Source organism: Drosophila yakuba, chromosome 3L (assembly GCF_016746365.2).
Source record: "Drosophila yakuba strain Tai18E2 chromosome 3L, Prin_Dyak_Tai18E2_2.1, whole genome shotgun sequence".
NCBI classification, from domain to species: domain Eukaryota; kingdom Metazoa; phylum Arthropoda; class Insecta; order Diptera; family Drosophilidae; genus Drosophila; species Drosophila yakuba.
In genome coordinates, this window is record NC_052529.2 from 18,567,432 (window position 1) to 18,588,788 (window position 21,357).

Consider the following 21,357-nt stretch of genomic DNA (forward strand, 5'->3'; position numbering starts at 1 on the left):
AAAAGACTTACAAACCATATTTTATACGAGAGTGGAAAGCGTTTCAAAGTTTCGGATCCGACAGGGCTTTATATGCAGTTGCGAATACCTTTTTGAACTCCCTAGTTTCTAAATAAATCGCTTTGCCTTAAGACATTATTAGTATTAATATTAATTTTATCATAATTAAGTTTATTTTTGTGCATTACGTTTCATTTGTGTACCTATTTCATTTATTTCAAAATTCCCTCCAATTGATATCGATTAAAATCGCTTACCAGTTTTCCGATACACAAACCGGAAAACGGGAAAAGCGCTTGTGTCTAAATAAGAAAAGGCAAGCTTGCCAAACATATACCGCCATCGATTTAAAAAGTTTTAAGATAAATAGCGATAGTTTTATGCATAACTTTAATAGAACTACTAAATTCGTTTTTGAATTTCATAGAAACCTGTTTCTATTACATCAAAAATATTATTATTTTATAAATGATCAATTTATGTATTTAAAAAGACGAAATTTTTAAAATAAAACAAAAAACAAGAGCTGGACCAAAATACTTTAAAATATATACAAGCAAACGTCAAACGAAGATCACGCTCGTCAGCAAAGCGACTCGTGTTCCGATGTGACAGATTTACGGATCCAAAACTAATCCCCCGAAGGTAGAGAAATATATTCGAAATTAAAATACAAAGGCTTGGCCAAATTTCAATTTGTATCACTTTATTCAACGTTTTACGTTAATATTTTGTTGTTTTTTTATAATATAATCTTTACTGTACTTTAGCTGTACTCTTATAGGTGTTTCTTTCTAGTTGTGGGGGCTGCTCGCTATTTGAACATTTAAACAATTAAGTATATATAAATAATTTTAGACGCCACTCGCTAGACATAACATAACGGGTATAAACTTAGTCTTACTATGTACGGGTGTATGTTTATGTATAGTCGTATTGTATAATATAGTTTATGTATATAAATATATGTACCACTACATATCATTGCATCAGCACAGCACTTTAAACACTTAATTGCCAGTATAAATAATAAATGTTCTTGCTGTCGCAAATTATAACAAATTTTCAACAGAAAACAAAAAACTACAATTTCTCGGCTCTTATTTAGAAATCATTGAAGTACTGCAAATCTCTTTGGTCTACTGCCTTGGCGGGCTTCCAATCCTTCTCGGGATAATCATCAAAATTTTTGGTATCCCCATCGTGGTGTACATCGGGCAGAATTGGTGGCTGTAAATAAAGAAAATTTTAAAAATGATTGCTTGATTGTACATATCTTATATTTTAAACTAATTATCGAATATTTATGAGTGTTTAAACACAAGAAAACTGAATCCCAAATACATGTTTAGGTAAATTAAAATATTTATATAAGCTTTAAAGTAAACTTCTATTTGGTTTTATATTTAGATCCATAAAATGGAATTCCAAGCTATAGCATTTTCATTTTTGTGATTTGAAAATCACATCAAACATACGTAGCCGACGGGTAAAATTTGCGAAATGTGCGCAAAATTCAGCACGTTTGTAACAATCAGTTGTGACGCATTTAACCCATTGTCTCCCGCCTGGACGGAGGCGTTCATGTGGGCAATTAACACCTTCTCCTGCAGATGCGAAATGCCCCCTTTTGTTACATTTCACTCGCACTTGGACCAACTGGACTGGGCAGAGGGAATCGGTAGATTTATGGGTCCAACACCCACCCAAAAGGCCGAAATAGACGCTGCGGTCATTAACTAAAGGCACAGCTAATTTGGAAAACTTATTTGTTTATTTGCTTTTAATTACGAGAACGTATGAAAATACATTGGCCGTCTGACAAAAGCTAAGGCAGAGATCAGTGTGCCAAAAATCCACACAAAGTAATGACCACAATTACTAATAATTAAAAAGGAAAATCGGAAAATAGAGAGGACCCTTGAACTTACCTTAAGTTTCTTGCTGTAGACGTCATTCCAATTCAAGTGCTTGAACCAGCGATGCCTCTTCACGTCATCGGCGCCATTCTGTGGGGATGAGGTATATTCCGAAATCGGAGGGCGAACATAGAATGAAATACAAAATATTGGACATAAATAACGTTTTGCATTTGGCTAGCTCGTGTTGCAAAAAACGCGCGACAAATCTATTAAAATATAAGAAAGTGCGGGGCGACGAAAACGAAATTCAGGGGTAGGTGAAAAATGATTTCGAAGAAAATGTATTAGGCTAACTGACAACAAGCATGTGCAGATCTATTTGTGATGGCCAACAATTAATTTTTGATATATGCAATGCAATTTTTAATGCCAGCAACAAAATCCGACCGCGACAAGTGTAAACAATTCTCTATAAATATGGGGCCTAATAAGCCGGAAAGTGTTAACGAAATCCTTGCCAAGTATTTTTATGAGACTATCTAAGGAAAGAATAAAGCAGATTGAAGGGGTGAAACAAATAAAAAAACTTTGACAGTGCTAATTTTACTTTTCATTAAAAGAAACGAAATCGAATGAAAAAAACAGATGACTTGATGTATAGTACGGCAGCTGAACAAACTTTATGCTCCAAATTATTTGTTTATTTATTGCATTCCCATCTTAGATCTTCGAGACTTTCTAAACTTATGAATCTACAAATTCTACATATGAACATATGATTCTCACCTTCATGTTGCCCAGTCGCTTGGTTCTATCATTCACCAACAGCTTTTTGATCAAGTCTTTGGCAATGGGATCCATATGACGCTCCCACTCAATTTTTCCGCTCAATATTTTCTCATAAATCCCAAAGGGCTGCTCATCGTAGAATGGTGGGTAACCCACGAGCATTTCGTAGATGAGAACTCCTAAAAGTGAATTCATTACAATTTCATTTACCATCCTCGTTAACTAGCGAATTGAGACTCACCCAATGCCCACCAATCTACGGCTTTATTGTGACCCTTGGACTGGATTATCTCAGGTGCTATATACTCAGGTGTTCCGCACAAAGTCCAAGTGCGATCCCTCAGCTTTTTGGCAAAGCCGAAATCTGTTATTTTTAAATGGCCATCCCTATTGATCAGCAGATTCTCTGGCTTTAAGTCACGATAAACAATTTGCAGTGAGTGCAGGTATTCCAGGGCACTGACGATCTCAGCCGCATAGAAGTTGGCTAAAATCAAAATCATTATTATTGATACATACATAAACGATTTAATAGAATGGCCACTTACAGGTTTGACTAGTGAATTTTCCTGCATTTCGCAGATATGTGAATAGCTCTCCGCCGCAGACATAATCGAAGATCATATACAGATTTGAGTCATCCTTTGTGGACCATTCCCTGCATTAAAAAAATACCATTAAGTAACGGAATATGTAATTATTCTTGATAAGTTAACAACATAAATAAACTGAATACAAGGTATGAAGTCTCTCAATTATAATTTTCCCGCTCTTAGGTGATATTGAACAGAAAATACAATGTTTATGCATGTGATCTGGATCAATTATAAATAACTTTTTAATTTTAAATTTTTTACACGACAAAATATATAATTAAAATTAATTTTTTGTATATAAGAAGTTTATAATTTTTTTCGACCTACATATATTTTTTTTAAGAACATGACAACTTTATTATCAAGATTTTAAAATAATTTTTTAAAAATATATTGTATATTTTCCATATTGCTTTACTTACAGGCTGATGACAAACGGATGTCGTATTTCGCGCAATATATTCCGCTCGTTCTTAACGTGTTCAATCTGTTTGAGACGAATGACTTCGGTCATGGCCAAAATCTTCATGGCACAGTACTTCTCCGAAATGCGATCGCGACATAAGCACACTCGTCCAAAGGTGCCCGTGCCTGCAAGGGAAAGGGAAGAGGTGGTAATGTAGGGTATCGTATTATCGAGAGCAGCGAAGCCAAAACCGCAAACAGCGTTCTTAAATATCGGGGCATGCCCCATTTAAGTGTTTGCAAATGATATGGCAAAGGTCTCGGCTTAACCAAAACGTGAGTTAGTGACAGACGAGGTGAAAATAATAATACTCAGAAAGTCAAATATTTATTTCATACTTAATCGAACACTTTTTTATGTAATATGTGTAATAGTTTCAATTAAGAATTACTGCCAGTTATTTTGCAAATTTTTACCTCAAAGCTAACTTATGTATATAAGTTTTTGAATCATAGTTACGGTTCCCTATAGTATATTGCCATTTAATGAGCGCTATCTTTAGAACCACTTTTCGAACCCAACTGTTTGCATAATTACTGTTTTCACTGTCGAGCACGTTTTAAGGCTACGAAAGCCAGCTCGATTCTACCACTACTAGCACCACTACCACTAATATGACCAACATGGGTGTTGGCTTACACGCCCGCCCGAGATTTTCTCAACCTTGAGTTTTTAATTGGGCTAACGCCCGACTCGCTGGGCTCGCTTTTGGTGGGCCAACGAGTGACTAACTGGCAGGAAAGGAAACACGGAGCGTGTGAGCCTCTCGGATTTCACGTAAACACTTTGGCCAGATACACTTGTGGCCAAGAGCGACGGCTGAAAATTTCTTTCTTTTCATATTCTTTGTTTTGTTTTCCACGGCATGCCAAAACAACAAAACGGCTACAAATTGATTTGTCTTATAAATCAAAAGCCGAAACGCAATCAAACCATTTCCAATTCGAAGCGGCCGGGGAGGAGTGGGAAAAGTTTCGCTTTCTGCAGCTGCTTTTAGTTTTTCAGCACGTTTTCCCTGTGTGTACGCGATGTTCGGTGTTCCCGTTCATGCCAACAATAATTAGCCGTGATTTTCAATGTAATAAAGCAGAAGTGAGCAGATTATTGAACTCGGCCACAATTATTTGCCACGTGCGTTCCTCCTCGAAAAATGAAACATCACAGTCCGAGCAACTTGCCAGAATAGTTGGCTTCTTACATCTGCGGTCAAGCAAAGGAAACAGGAAAGAAGGCCAAACAAATAAGAAAGTTTACAATTAAATAATTATGTAGCTAAAAGTAAAGACTGAGATAATTGCAACTGAAAAAGAGTATTTTCTCCGTTCCGAAAAATTGTTAAGAACAATAGGCAATGTACGATAACGATTATTCTAATTAATTGTACGAAATAATAATTTAAAGAAATAAAGGCTGAAAATTGCCTTCACTAATATATTGGCTGCTGCTGTATGTGGGCGTGGGTGGGTGGGCAAGGTTCTCCCCATATGGATACACCTTGATGAGGCAAGCATTACGCGTGCAAATCAAAATATGATTCCCGACTTTGTAATTAATGAATTGTTCTTTTCGATTGCGTAGTTGAAATGACTAAGCAAGACAGTGCGATTATATAAGTGGGAATGCAAAGGCGGACAAAGTGAGGGTGAAATGTCTAAGAGCCTTATTGATAATTCCCAGAGACAAGGCGCTTTAATGAGCTCATAACACTTCTAGCGAAATGAGTTGGAAATTCATGCCTTTAAAAGCAAATCTCCAAATTTCCAGAAATTCCAGAGAAATATTTTATAAATGCCAAACCATTGGCCGGATTGTTTAAAACATTTTTATAGGCACATTGCTCAAGTGCAAACAAACTCGAGCATGAGGAATCCCCAAAATTTAACTTTGGAAACTTCTACTAAAAGTGGCAATAACTAATTAAACCATCATATATAAACAACCCATAAGAAATGCATATGCGTCAAATATTTTTAAGATAAATGCTTTGCAATTGCCTTGGCATTCAAAATAAATAACTTGACTAAGCAAGGAATAAATATTAAATTCATGCCGGATTGGATGTAGTTATTCCAATGATAGAATATTTCACGATTGGATCTCAAATTTGCAGGCTAAATGGCAGACACCGGCACATTGCATGGTATGGTGATTATGAAGCGAGAAGGAAATCACAGGAAATAGGAAAAATATTTGAGGAAAAGGTATGAAAAATCGGAAAGTTCTGGCTGGCAACAAGTTGCATGCCTTGCATGGGGGCACATGGCTAGTGTGGAATAATTCCGGCGGCTTTGCTCCGGAGAGAATAGTTTTTTAAATATTTACATGCTTTTATAGTGGAAAATTTTATCGAAAAGTATTCATATTTTCTGATAGGGAATGTAGAAGGGTGCTGGAAAAATAAACAAGTGAAAGGCTTTGTTTAAAATAAGGAATTTCCAGTGCAGTTGGTACAGCACTTAAATATTTACATTTATCTGCTAGTGAATCATATATAAAATATACTGTTGGGTTATCTTTATAACATTTACCAAAAAAAAATACTTTTTTCGCTAAAAGGACTGAATATGTCTAAAAAGTCAGCTGCCTTTTACTTACAGTGGATATTAAGCCCATCCTAATGTTGATTGAACACCGCATAAGCCGCTGGTTTATGTCAAGTACAATGACTGTGTAAATGCTCACTACACGTCTTAAATACTCTGTAAGATGGCTTTCTAAAAAGAAGCGGCACTCGGCAACCATCTAAAATGATCTCTTAGCACCTCATATATGTATGTACGACCCACTCCACCTCAAGTCGAACTTGACTAGTGCAAAGGAAAGTGCTTTTACCAATGTTTTAACTACCACTTCCACTACCTCAGCCACCAACTAACTGGCCGCCGACGGCTGATCCTAAATGTCTGGCCAAAGTGAAATTGTGACAGCTGCGGAGCAGACAAACTCGAGACTACAGATTGCACTAAAATAACCAGCAGAATTATTGGCAAAAAAATAAGACACAAAGAAATAAAACTATTGTGAAATCCCTGTAATTTGTTATAAAGAATTTAAAATACATTTCATAAAGTCGCGTCTATTCTATAAGTTCTAATAAAAACAGAAAAGTGATAATCCAGTGAAAAATACATATTACCTAAACTTAAATCTTAGAATAAAAACTATTTAAATTTCCTAATATTTACCTAATTTGTAGCATTAAAATAATAATTTCGTTCGTTATTGCCATATTTTTCGCTCAGTGCCAGGCTCAGTCTTCAGACGAAGACGCAGACGACCGACCAAGTCGATAGTCGGCCACAATTAAAGTCTGGCCGAGATGTGGCTGTGCAAAAACCTGTTGGCGTTGGAGAGGCAGACGGAGACGGCGCACATGAGTTGCAGAGATGCAACTGGAAAAAGTGCGTGGAAAAAGGCGAAACATATTTTACATAATACACGAAACTTTCTATTTGACGAAGCGATGGCATAAACTGTCCAGTGAAATGGCCATCCCATGAATGCAGTCCGTCCGCCTGACAGTGCACATCTGATGGATGGATGGATGGATGAATAGATGGAGATGCCTTTCGTTTGCGCTGGCAAATAAAAATCATTGCGTATCTGTTTCTGTATTTAATGAATTGTGTGCGCCAAGAGTCAAAATACTGTAAAAAGTTTTTCGAAAAGCAGAGCATGTAAATGCGAATATAAACTTGGCACCATTTGCAGTTCTCGCCAGCTGCCGCACCAAGTTAAATAAAGTTAATTGCGTTTTATGCAGTTCGTCGAGGCAAAGTTTGTTTAAAGATTCATAAATAAAGGAAGACCTAGTGAGAGACACGGAGCTTCAGAGGCCAGGTTAAAAATAATACTGGCACGATCGTAAGTTTAAACATTTCCAAATAGGCATTAAAAGCGCATTTTTAAGCTGTTGTAAATAATAATAAACAACGAGAATTTAGGTCGCGTGATAATTGCAGACTGACTGCTCTAATTAAGTTCCCCGCTGAAACTTGTTTTTGATTTTACAATTAGTTCTTTCAAGATACGATCTTTCCGGCTTTTATTTATTTGTTTTCATACCTTTTCGAGGTAGGAAACAAATGGGTTACAAAACTACTGATTTATACCCTTTGCTAAATGTAATAATAAAGGGGTGTCAAAACTCGCACTTTGGGTGCAAAACTTCAGTTTAATTATTTTGACGCATATTAAATTAAAAATTGAAGATGACAAAAACATTTGCAAGTTACATTTGCCCGGGGTCATATACTAAAATGTATTCTTACAGGAATTATTTATTGGATTTAATTATTAAAATTGTGATGCTCAGAATCAATTGCGGAAACATTTTCAAGCGAGCCCAGTTCTAGGAAATAATATAAAAATATAATATGTATTGGCAGAAATAAAATATATACTGGCGCTCAAACAAAAAATTGAAAAATTGATTGAATTTGACTCGTATAGCAATATAAATATATATTTATTTATTTTGTATATATTTATATATTACAACATGATTTAGGACTAAATTTCTAGAAGTGTTTCTTTCCAATTTCTTCCGGGTTATACCATATACAGCAATATTGACGCGAAATGGGAAAGATCTGTACTGCGGAAATTACCAATCCGCCCACAGAACCTCTCACCCCGCCCCATGCCCTTCCATTTGCGACATCCCAGTCATAACTTAAGCGATTTATGACACTTTCGAAGCAGATGTTTACCATTTACCACATAGCATATAGAAATTAGCCCACCTGCCCCTGCCTGTCGATGATGTTTTCACATTTGTCAAGTTTTTACACTGCAGCTTTACAAGACCGCAAAGTGGTGGGGGCGTGATCGAACATAAATCTGATGTCGAAATATAGAAAATCATTCCGCCTATCCCGCATGTTCCGCCTATTGCGTCTATTTCGGGCAATGGGTGTAGTCAAATTTGCCTATTTCGGCCAGATGCAAAATGCATTTTTGGGTCACCTTTTTAAATAAGACACAAAAGAGGCGAAAAGTGTGCTTATAACGCAGTTTTATAGGTATATGCTAGTTTAATGTTTGGAAGACTGGCAGCCCGACTGGGTCCCCAAAACTCACCAATGCCTCCGCCCCAAAAAAAAAGGGGGCCGAGTGATGGGGGCCTTTGGTTTTCGGCACATTGCCAAATAATATTTTCTATAATATTTGCTTATACGGTGGCGCGATTTTGTTGGAATAAAATTCACATTTTCGTCGGAGCTTCACAAAGTTTACAGAGATCGGGCGAGGCGAATTCAAATTTTCCATACGATCGTAAATTTGCCGTTGACTGATTTTGTCTTTTCATGCGGCGAGCACAGACGAAATGATTATTACTTATACAGAAAATATAGATATACATTATAGGCACTTAGCAGACAACAAAAAGCGACCAGGAGGTATTCCATTTTCCATTTGAACTGTGAGTTATACTTTGCAGACGCAATGTCGACACACAACTTGTTGTTCTACACGGCCCACAAACACTGGGACATGTGCTCGCTATCCGACACAAAATTTGATTGGCCTTTATTATTTAAAAATCAATTTATGCTAAAAGCACAAAAGACAGCCAAAATACCCAAAAGGAACGCCTGCCACACACGCCGTCTGACACTCGGCGATTTCAATTCGATTTCAATTGGCAAACGGCAACGGGCTCTTGTGTTTTGGCCAGTTTTATGTCCCATCTGAATTGTATTTCCCAGAACCGTGCGTAAATATTTATCTGTGCAAAATCCATCAATCAATGGGCAGACTAAAAGGATTGCCAGCTCAAAAATATACCGCACCACGATCCATTGAAAAGTCCGCAAAGTCAGACACCCCCCACTGGGAATATTTGTCAAGTTGATATATTAGCTGTGGAGACCTGAGGGAAACATAGGGTCAGCACCTCAATTGTCAGAGATTTCCGCATTGGCTCTACTTAGTCGAAAAAGTGGGCCACCGAACAAAATTTATAACTTTTCCTCCGCTAACTGATGGGGTTATTGATCCTCGCCGAAAATATAGCGCACTTTGCAACAATTTATACAATGTTAGAGCACTGGGCACATTTCCGAATTTTTAATGACCCAATTGATCGCCCGAGAACACATTTCACATTTCCAAAATAATGGCTATCAGACCATTTTGCGCTCTTAATTCAGAAATTTTGGATTTCTTGGGTGGGATAATTTTCGGGATTTTGGTTTAGGATCCGTAAACGATCTTGGTTATTAAAGGAGGAATGTGTGTATCTTTAAAAAGATTTTAATGAGAGTGGACATTTACACACACATAAGTTTTGTTTATATCTATCTATCTATGCATTTTTAAACAATACCTGAAAAGATCCCGGTTTTACTACTTAAAGAAACACTAACTTTCTTCCCGGATACTTAAGCAATGATAAGACATGGACTTTCACTCAAATAAAAGTATTGCTGAGACAGGCAACACTTCAACTTCAATCCAGTTTCCCGAGACGAGCATTTCCTTTTTCAGTTACAACCAAAGTCCATTCCACTGCGGTGTTAATTGCACCTCAACTGTTGATTTGACAGGTTTAAGGCCAAAGTTAATGGCATTTTCTGATTGTTGATCCATCGTCAAATCACATGCAGACAGAACGTGCACAAATAAAAACATGTTTTGTTTGTTTCCCAAAAGGAAAAAAAAGTTATACTGTTGTTTTCGAAAATTGGAAAACATTTCTTGGGAAATCTTCTCTCACAAAAAACCCCCTCTTTTAAAGAGACCTGAGGTCGCTGGTTTCATCAATGGGATTTGCGAAACAACTATCAATATTTATAGTAAATCTTGAGGGGCACATGTTTAGAGTTGGCGATGTTTTTCTTTTGTTTTAGTGCGGGTTTTCTTCATATTCTCTTGCCATATTGCTTTCAGCATCCACTGGCTTTTCCTCAATTATGGCGATGATGCTCACTTCTATCCATCGCCTGTAATTGTTATTATCGGAAAGGGGAATGGGTAAAATAGACCGGCTGATTATCCGTATGCCCTAAAAGAAGCGTGACTCACTGCCATTTATAATCCAGCAGCCCATTCCCATTTCATTTGGGATACCATGCACACGCATGGCATGACTTCCGCTGTGGTTTATTTACTTCTTACGGATTTCTCTCGAAAATCGCACTCAATACCTTCTGGGCTCTGGCAATTGTTTGAAATCCATGCTATATTACTCATACGGCGTGTGGTACACTCTAAACGCGGTGAAAAGCAGATACGGAAAGGAACTCAGCGGAATTACTCATATCGCGTAAGTTCTGTTGACTGATGAACTTTAAACAATGAACAGTAAGTCGTACCCATTAACATAGGGCCAGATTTGAAAGGTAAATTCAATAAAAATTTATACAGTAAGCCAAGATCCTAACTGCAATTAATAGACCATTTCTTTTTACACCGAAAAACAATAGAAAATAAATCAAATATTCAGTAACTGAATGAATTAAAATTGAAAATAGGCAAACTTAATCTCCATTAAATTTAATTACTTAGAAACAAGGAAAAAGTGACTGCTAACTAAAAACAAACAAAACAAAATTACAATATTCGCAGAAACGATTTTAGGTAGGCAGCTAAAAGCCATTAGCTCCCACAATGGATTCCTAAAACATATAGCTTTCATTAATTTGCTAAAATACAAAAAAGGCGAATAGATAAAACAATTTAAAAGGTAATTGTAGTCCAAAGAAACGCCATTAGTTACTCCCACAATATTTCGGCGATTGTTTGAGTTGGCCTCAGCATTTTGGAACTGAAACGATCGGTGCACAAATCCATTTAAATGATTTTGATAGTAAGGAAAACCCAAATTGATCACACGTGTAGCAGAGGAACTGTTGTGGCAATAAATCAGGAAAATGCCCTGAACTCACCTCAAACTGAAGTAAATATTTATGCCACAAGGCTTAATGAGTGTTTGAATAGTATACTAAATTTAGTCGTATACTAAAAGAGGCTGCTTTGCTCACACCGAAGACGTCAAAATGGGAAAACAAATCACAATATTATGGGCATTAATTGGCTGAGCGTCTATACGAGTACGTAAGACCCATTGATGATCCTAAGCAGAGTCCCAGAATATATAATCGTACGTAAACGAACTCACTTTAAATATTGTCTAAATTAAATTTTACGCAAGCCAGATCGCCGTGGAGCAATGAAAACAATTCCCTGGCCCGCTGTGGTGCGAAAAGCTCATAATAATCATAATACGAGCTCCTAGTCTTCTTCACTGCCTCATTCAATTTGCGTAATCAATAAGAATTTATTTATGCATAAAGCCAATAAAAAGCAATAGGAAAGTGAAGCTGACGCTGAGCCAAAAGAGTCTCGGTCATACCGACGTGCTCAAAAAATGAGGTAATAAATATTTGAAATTAAATCGTTGAGCGAAATCAAAGAATAGCAAACAAAAAGCATAGAAAAAGTAAAACAATGGTATTTGAATACATTTTTCCTTTTCCAGATGAAACAACTGGGGATGAAAACGAATTGATTGAACAGGTGAGAAAACTCTTTTAATTAAATGGAATAATCAAAGTAAAGAATTTCAAATGTGTGCTGGGCGAGTTTTCCATTTTTGACAGTGATTCCCACGAATTTTGTGAGAAATTTTTGGCTTACTGCAAACGAAGCAGTCCAGACAGCAAGTGGATAATTGCTTCGAGGAATGTTAGAAATGTTTTTTAAATCGATATTCATTTATATACTTAAGATATGGGTAAAATAATATAAATTGGTTAAGCCACACTTTTAAAGTCTTGGTCTATATTTGCAAACATTTTTAAAAGCCTAATTTTCAATTCCCTAGAGATTTTACTGCAATTAAAAAGGTTAAGCCAGAAACTACGCTATTCGGGTTAAAATAGCATCCATATACCTCCCTATGACCTCATCTGACCTAGAAGCGAAAGAGTATTGATGGCACCAGTCTAAACAGTTTTCCTGGCAAAATCAACAAACACGAGAAACTATCGATCGAGAAACCGAGTCGTAGACTATCATTCGCAGCCGCGCGACAAGTTGAAGGCTGAAAGGCGTGGGACCTTAACATCAATCATACGCCCCGTGGGGCTAGTGTAAACAGCATCCGACTTACCCACTGTTTTGATTATCTGGTAGTCGTCCAAGTGGTATTTGCGCACTCCCTTCGCGGTCTGGACACTGCTGCTCTCCTCGGACTCGTCGTCGTCCTCCTCGTCATCGGTCTCATTGCCATCGTCCTCCTCGATGCTCTCGCTGGAATCGTGAGTGACGTCATCCGCATCCCGGCCGTTGCCCTCCTCCTCGTCCTCGTCGTCCTCCTCATCCTCCTCGTCAACGTCATTGTCATGGTCAGCGGAACTGGTGGTGGTGGTGGTGGCGGTGCTGCTGCTCCGGCTGTTGGTCACCGGATCGGGACGCTGCTGCTCCTGCTCCGGATCCTCCTCGCTGTAATCGGACTCCAGGGGATCGGATGACTCGCTGGAGGCTACGTTGCTGCTGCTCCGGCCGTTCGAGCGGCCCAATTTGAATGTGAATGTTGTCTCTGTGTTGCTGCTGTCATTTGCTGTATTTGCTGTTGTGCTGTTGTTTGATGGAATTTTCTTCTTGTACGCCGACGTCATCGTGTTGCCGCTTCCGTTTCCGGTTGTCAATTTTGATGTGGATCCTGCCGTGCCGGATGACAAAGGCGTGCAGAAGCGGGCACAAGTCGCCGTGGACATCTCACTCGCAATCCTCGCCTGCGGATTCCCGATTGTCCTTGCCGGAGTTCCTGTCGTCCCGTTGTCTCCTGTCGCTTTTCCTGCAATTGAATGGATTGGAAATGAATTGTCGAGTTATATTTGGATAACAAAGCAAATAGCCGGCGTGATTGATTGAAAGCAGTTTGGGAAAAAGGGCGAAAAGGGGTTACACTTGCCGTAATTACATCGCCGTAACGTTTCTCTGTTGGCAGTTCACGTAACTATTTGAATACGTGGTACTGCGCTGTCGAAATATAATTAATTACCCATTTAAATCATGGACAACTGCATACAAAAAATCAATTTATGTTGTGTACGCCTTTCATACTTAAATGCTTAACTGAAAATTAAAGTATTGATTTGATCTCAAGCGCGTAAGGGTGTGAACACTACTTAGTGAAACAGATGCATTAGATATTTGGATATTCCTGAACACTACTTAGTAAAGCAGATGCATAAGATATTTAGATATTCCTGAACAGCCAAACAATAAATGCGTATGAATTTGATATATTTTATTGAAGGGTTTGACTTTGACCTCAAAACATTTGGGGAAACAATCACGTTGTTTCCACCATTTACCTGCATTCTTTCTATTCACTTCCCGTTCTTTAAGTTCGGTTCACATGTCCATTAAGAGCTCAGTACGCTCGGCTAAATGCCGCCTCCATTGTTCTTTCAAATTGCCTTGGGGTGTATTTATACGCCGAGTCCCACAATCCAATCCAGTCCAGTCCGCTCCCATTGCCAGACCATGGTCGTTTAATTAACCAGCCGAGGATAGTGATGATGGCTTTGTATTTGGGCCCGGTCCACTCATTGTAGTGTTCGTAAATTGAAAGTGAAATGGAATGGCCGCTGGTACTACACTCGTAGGTACATATATACATATGTACAGTGCATCCAGCAACAAGTGTTTTATCAACACAGAGACAGGCGTCCGGACAAAAGGCATTATAAACTGTCAGCCTAGGAAAATTGAGTTCGCATGCCAAAGGGTTTCCACCGCCGCCAGAAAGGAGGCTGCAGTCCAGTTAATATCACATCTCGTACTAATATTATTAATAACAATGACTGCAGTCTTGATTCAATTTGATGGCTACCCGGTTGCCCGGCTGCCAACAAAAGGAAAACCCCTGAGGCCCCAGACACAGAGGCAATTTCTTGAGGTTCGCCTTAATGCCCCGATACATTTAACTCAAGAAATAATAAAGTCGATAAAGCGCTATTGAGGTCGGTCCACCCGAAATGCAAAATCGTGATGGACGCATCCGACTATAAAATCAATATCCATCTACATGGCGCTTCCATCCGCATATTCTTGGCTGGCCTGAGTGGCTTTTATTGTTTAAGCGTTGGCCGGGGCAATCTAGGCCAGCTGGTCCATAGAAGAGCATTCGACTGACTCGAGGATGCACAAGAGCGCCACCCAAAATGTGCACTGGAGGGCAGGGATTGATGCGCATCATTAACTACAGCTTTGGCTGTTTGAAGGCCAAGAAGATGACAATAGATTAGTCAGGCGTGGCATTTGACTACCGAGCATCGAAAGGGTTTATTGCCAGTTTCGGTGAAAGAGAATATTGTCGAAAATGTAAAAACGGCAAGCACAAGTGCAAATAAGTACTTTTCAATGGAGGAGGAAGAAAGTTAAATACGAGTACACTGTATCAACAAATAAAGTACTTCATGAAATAGAATCCAGTCATTTACGTATAGTAGCTCAGAAACTCGATTGGTTTTTCCTCGAATTCGGTATAATTAAAAGGCATCTGCCCTGTAGTTTTAAACCTGGTATCATCTCACTCAACTTCGCAGTTGTCTGAGGGACAAGCAGATACACAGATATCTTACCCACGTAACAAATGTCTTCCCCATTGCAATTGACACGCCTCGAAGAGCAACCCCTGATAAACCTGGACTTACGTAAATTCATTTAACTGCGCCTCGAGAAATATTAAGTATACGTATGGATATGCATATCTAAATCGCTTTATTGTACCTTGTGTGGAAGAACGTTTTGATATGTGCAAAAAATACCACCCGACAATTTCTGCGAATATTTCCTTAAGCTTTCGCTTTGTTTTGTTTTGTTTTTTTGTATTATTATTATTACACATACATTAATTTTATGAACGACTGTCATTCATGATTATTTACGTACGCGATCAAGATGTTTGCACTTTTTCGGTAGGAAAATATGAAAATGAAACGCCAGCACATAAAAGTGCGGAAATATAAATTAAAGTTGTCTAAGGCAAAGTGCATGGCTTGTTTTGAGAATAATTTTTCAAAAATTATTGTAGACAATCACTCGGGCTGTAAATTAGCCAAGCAGCCAAAAGAACCAAGGAACAGAAACAACCGATCTCAGCCGATCGGCCAGTCCTATATACAGATATATGTATATTCATATATACCCACTTACACTTACCCACTGAAGATCGGCCCCATTCACCTTGGCGGCTGCCAAATTTGAAAATGGAAATGGAAATGGAAATTGGGGTCGTCGTTGCCAGCCAGCCAGCCAGCCAAATGTTAAATTGTTGCCTAATCTTCCGGTGGCCAGCACTCTTTTTTTTGCTCTTTTAGACGCTTCCACTTTTCGTGAATGGAAAACGCAATAAAAAGCATATACTATATGCCTCGTACTAACGTTAAGCACAAGAATTAGTGCCTGCGAGATAAGATGCAAAGATCAGGTGAGTGGGGTGTGAGATTGCGCAAGATCAGGGTTATCTTCTTCTGGAGAAGTGATTCTGATTAAAAGACCGATTCCGTGTAAGGTCAATAAGCGTTTTATGTCGTTTACTTTAATAAAGCTTCTCCAAATACAACATATATTTTGAAATATGTATAATACTATATAAACTCCCTCTCTTTCTCTATTTCCACTTTTTTGCAATCCATAATCCAGAAAAGGTACCTTATAACTTTAAATTACCTATGTATATCCCCATAACTCATTCAAAATATTTATATTTATATTCTTATACAAAATTTGCTGAAACTTTTATGCTTCAGGAAATTTCCACGTATCCCATGGGTCTTAGCTCACCTAGCATTAAGAGACTTGATTTATTCGGAATATCAGCGAATATATTTTGAAAGGCTGAGCAAGAGGAGATTGCCTAATCCTGTGACTACAAGCCAATTGACCTTTTTTATTGGGTAAATTAATATTGGGTGCAATGTTTGCAACATTTATTAATTCGTTGTGTGCCCAGGCATAAATTGTGCGCTTAATTAATTAAAAACAGCGCGAGGCGATTTGTTTAAAAATATGTGCACGAATTTATAGATAGCTTTTTTATAAAAAGAAAGCGTCTCATATTATTATCATCGTCATCGGTGTATTTTCGAAATTTCCAAACAGCGAAAGAGAATTGCTGTAGGCGTTGGCATTAATAATATTTTTCGTACGCCAGGATATGTAATTATCTGAATAAGTGCATACGCTGGAATTAATGATGGGGGTGTTACAAAAACGAGAATTCATTGGCCATTTTGGGTTGACAAGGATAAGGATTGTCACCCACTCCATTGGTTTTCGGCTAATAAACCCCAAATGGCAATAATCGTCAAAAATAATGCCGGCTAAATGTAATCATAACATAAATACATATAACAGCCAGCGACACGCTTTGTTTTCTTTACGAGTATTTTCTCTGGGAGGGTTTTTCAGAACTCTCATAAGGGCGAAACAGATTTATGGTCTTGGATTTGTTTTTATGGAGCAAGTGCTTCCGTTGTCCTTGTGCTAGTTCCTCACTTAAGTTGCCACTGTATTTGGCTAGCGAAACATATAAACATTTATGCGTATGGGGAAGTTGGGGAATAGATTTCGAAAGTCCTTGACTGAGTTTGCGCAGAGTTATTGAAGCGCGACATGAAAAAATGCTATTTAAATGGGGTCACCTGAATGCAAATAGATGCCAAATTTGAAAAAAAAGGGGAGAAGTACTTGATGCGTCTTAATTCCTCTTTATTGAGTGGTTATGAAGAAATGAATCACTTTGAATTCTTCAAATACTTACTATTTGTCGGTAAAGAATCTAATAATCATTTATTCCGCTTTCTGATCTTTGAAATCTTTAACAAGTTTAAGAAAATGTACATTTTATCCGAATGAATAATTTGCTTTCTTTCACAGATGAAAGATATATGTGATCCAAAGTTTTTATAAATTCCTCGGAAATATAACACTTAAAAAACAATTCCTATCAATGCCAAAAAAAAACAGAAATATTTAAACGTATTTACAATTTAACTTGCTTATTCTATACTTGCTGATATATGTATATAGACATTTAAATATTTTATTCTAATTTATTTTTTTCATATTTCTGTTTAAATCATGGGCAGTTATATCTACCTGCTCCATTAAAGCTTTTAAAGACGTGTCAATTGCAAAGCTCATTAACTTAATGACTACATTAGCAAGATCTCAAAATATCTATAAGAGAAAATGCAAAGAAAACCCACATTAGGTACCGACACTTTTTTGCTTCTATTCCACTCCAAAAACCAAGATTTACCTCTTCATGTGAGGTGTAATTAGCTAATTGCACTAATTAAATCGGCTCGCCTAATTATAGTACTCAAAGCTTAATCATCAAACGAATTTATCTCCACATTTTGTTTCTATTTTGGAAAGCAAGCATTTATGATTTGTGGCTGGCTGCTGACTGCTGGCTTCCACTTTTTACACTACCAAAGATTACTCACCAAGCTAAATTTTGAGATCCAAAGTTGCCGGCCGTTGTTGGCTTGTTTTTTGTTTTGGTTTTTGGTTTTCGGGTTTGGCTTTTTTTCTACTTAACGATCCCACAGCCGATCTATATTTATTGTTGTTGTTCGGGTTGCGATTGTCTGGCTTGTGAGTTCTGAATTTTTTGCTGGAGCAAAATTTGAACGCTTGCGAAATTGTTAAAAATAAATATGTTACTTTAAGAGCGCACGATTTTCCGCGACTAGCCGTTTCGTCGATTTCGATTTTTCCTTCGCTTCTGGCCGGCAATAATAACAGAAAAAAGGCGAAAACCGCTGAAGCCGACACAGAAACAGAAATAAACTCAACACTCAGCGTTTCGCGGGGGGCAGCTATAGGTATTATGGGTGTTATAGGTATACGGGGGCCATAGGTATTACTTTATGGGTACCAGAGATCGACTGGACACACTGGGCACACCGATCGCGATTCGCTTTATTTGTGTCACTTTTTTCGTGGGTTTTTCTTCGCTTTTTTGTGTGGCAAAATGTGCCGCTTTGTTTTGTTTATATGCGCTGGGATCGTGAGATCCGAGAGATCTAGAATTTCCGGTTTTTACAATGCAGCTTGCAATTTTCTTCGTTTTTCGATGGTCTCCGTTTGGCCAGCACAAAGCCAAATTACTCCAGCTTAGCGCAATTAATCAAACGTGATGATTGCAAACTTTGAATATGTGTTTTTTCTGCTCTGAAGACCAATGCCGAGTTTTCCAATTTTCTTTCGGATGGTTGTTCAGTGTTCGGTGTTCAGTGTTCTGTGGTGTTTTTCTTGGGTTGACCAGCCGCTTCCACGTTTTGCACGAAACTGAAACGTAAAATCTGCGAATCGCTTGCCACAGCTCTTGACGTGGACGCCGACGTCGCAGTCGCAGCGCAGTCGTGGTGGTTCGGAAAAGGGGGCGGCCTGGTCGGAGGGGGCGGGGCAGCGGCCAATGATGACGATGGCAATAATGATGATTTCGATGGCGGCCAAGGGGAGATGCTTCGGGATGCTCGCTTGATAGTCGGATGTGTTTGTGCTTGTGTTTGCTCTCCATGTGTGCAGACATTTGGTTTTGGCCAAGTGTCCCGAGTGCTGTTCCATTTGAGGGCCTAAACGGTTTGGCGGCAACAGGATCATCACCATCAGGATGGCGGAGGCGTTCCGTAATCACCGATGGTGATAAGACGGCAAGAATGGTGTGCGCCCGGCTAATTGGCAGTACCATCACGGAACTGAAAGTCTTTGCAGCGACCAAAATCTACATGCATATACAAATAATAATTTATCTTGAAGATACATAGACAAAAATGTACCTATTTTGTCGCTGTGTAGACAACAATTTACACCTTTTCGCTGTTCTTATCAGAATTTTACATTGTTTAATAAAATACTTTGCGTTTACAAATTTAACAAATTTACAAATTTACAAAAATATGAATCTAATTATATATTTTACCCAAGTGCAGCGTTACACAATAGTTCTTATAAATGTTAAAAAAAATGTATACCTTTTTTTACTAACAATGAAATGATGGGAAATGATGATAAATAAAACATACATGTATGTATGTATATTTAAAACTATTTCCATAAGTTTATACGATTATTAATATTTTTAATTTTTAAATAACTCATTTGGAAAACAGTAATATATAATGTAGTAAATATAGTACAAAATGTATAATGTACCTGATTATAGAAATATAAATAAATGTAATGCTAAATTCTGAGTTAGGTAGTTGTTACGAACATAGATTAGTTTTCTTTAAACGGCTTTAACAGACATATTCTGTGGAAAACCGGGATATTGCGATAAATGGGTTTTTTCTAAGTGTGGGAGTTTCAGCAGACATTTCGGCAGCGGCGAATTTTGAATATTCCTAGAAACACTTATACCTATATATGTATGTATATATGTATGTACATACTTATTTATTACATTTATAGCAGAGATGCTCAATAAATCAAACAGACGAAGGCATAATCTTACGGCTGGTAGTTCGATTGTAAAACCTCCTAGAATTAACTAAATTTAAGTACAAACATATATGTACATATATGTATATGGCAAAAACTTAACGAAATACCTTATATAAAATGTGCCAAATTAAGATTCAAACCAGAAGCTTTTAAGAGCCCGCTTTAAATCAAAAGGTAAGTGTCTGGTTTTATGGTGGGGGTGTTTTTCCTCAGTGTTTTGTTTGTTTTCAGTAGACTTTGCGGCAGCGGCGATTCGTTGCGTTGCTTAGAAAATCTGGGAAATATGTTTTGTGTATTTACGAGCCCTCTGTTTCGGTTTAAGCAAACAGCGAGCGCGCCTCTTTAACGGTTTTCGGGTGTTGCGTTCGCATGTTTATGCACGTTGATTTTGTTGGCCGTTGTAATAAAGGCCAACAAGGTCAGGTGCAAACGAAATGCGAGTACGAGTACGAGTGACGCCTGCGTGCCACAGTCTCATTTCAGGTGCCGCATACAATTGCCGTGTGCATTTCAATTTGATGGTATAATTAAGCGAAGGCAGGCACGGGATGTCAGCAAGCTTTGCGTTTGCGTTTTCTGTGTGTGACTTCTGTGTGTTTTTTCTATTTTCTTGTCGAGCCTGCTTCAGGCCTGTTGTCAAGTGCAAGGACATTGCATGCACTCACCTCCTTGAGTGGGCGTGGCCAGTCCTTCCCGCAGAGCGGAAGCCAAATCATGGTCGCCCCAAACTGTGAGCCATAATATAGTAAGTCTACTTGCTGCTTTCAGTATTAAGGTTGGAACAACTCACTTTGCTTCCAGCAGGAATATAATCCGAAGCCGAAAATCGCGAAAACACATGTGCTAACTCTCCAAACCACTAAAATACGATCCAAAAATTTATGCCACATTTCCATTTTAAGAGAATATTTTTTTATTTACACCTTTTTGAATTTTCCCCCCCGAACTATCGATATATTTCTTGTCAGTTTGTGCTTTGATTTGTGTGTGTCAGAGGGCGCCACTGTCCTAAAATTTAAAATAGTCTTTGCAAAGATACAACAAGATTAATTTGCCGTCTTAAATATTTTTTATATATATTGCTTTTTTCTGCCACCTTTAAAAATCTCATTTATTTCGACCATAGTCTAAACAAAAGATTAAAGCCCATTTTAAAAGGTATAGG

General features: G+C 38.0%; 1 protein-coding gene across 2 annotated transcripts; it reads right to left on the reverse strand.

Moving 5' to 3' along the window:
- Positions 1 to 689: 689 nt before the first annotated feature.
- LOC6534557 (cAMP-dependent protein kinase catalytic subunit 3) lies at positions 690 to 21,136 on the reverse strand. 2 transcript variants are annotated; one of them, XM_002095197.4, is made up of 9 exons: positions 20,983 to 21,136; positions 20,858 to 20,920; positions 12,832 to 13,518; positions 3,670 to 3,838; positions 3,200 to 3,309; positions 2,893 to 3,138; positions 2,649 to 2,830; positions 1,932 to 2,009; positions 690 to 1,230 (listed from the first exon to the last, which is right to left on the reverse strand). In XM_002095197.4, the coding sequence occupies exons 1-9, from the start codon at positions 21,086 to 21,088 to the stop codon at positions 1,105 to 1,107; spliced, it is 1,767 nt and encodes a 588-aa protein (XP_002095233.2). In that variant the 5' UTR covers positions 21,089 to 21,136; the 3' UTR covers positions 690 to 1,104. The 2 variants fall into 2 exon arrangements, with proteins under 2 accessions (XP_002095233.2, XP_015050708.2); XM_015195222.3 differs by lacking the exons at positions 20,858 to 20,920; positions 20,983 to 21,136 and adding an exon at positions 18,188 to 19,034.
- Between the last annotated feature and the right edge of the window lie 221 nt (positions 21,137 to 21,357).

Bases quoted from the DNA above. Each gene is read 5' to 3' on its own strand.
- LOC6534557 (XM_002095197.4), bottom strand. From the start codon at position 21,088: ATGGAAATGTGGCATAAATTTTTGGATCGTATTTTAGTGGTTTGGAGA. The intron at 13,519-20,857 runs GTGAGTGCATGC...ATTCAATTGCAG, and splicing joins GGCCACGCCCACTCAAGGAG to GAAAAGCGACAGGAGACAAC. The intron at 3,310-3,669 runs GTAAGTAAAGCA...TTTTTAATGCAG, and splicing joins CATCCGTTTGTCATCAGCCT to GGAATGGTCCACAAAGGATG.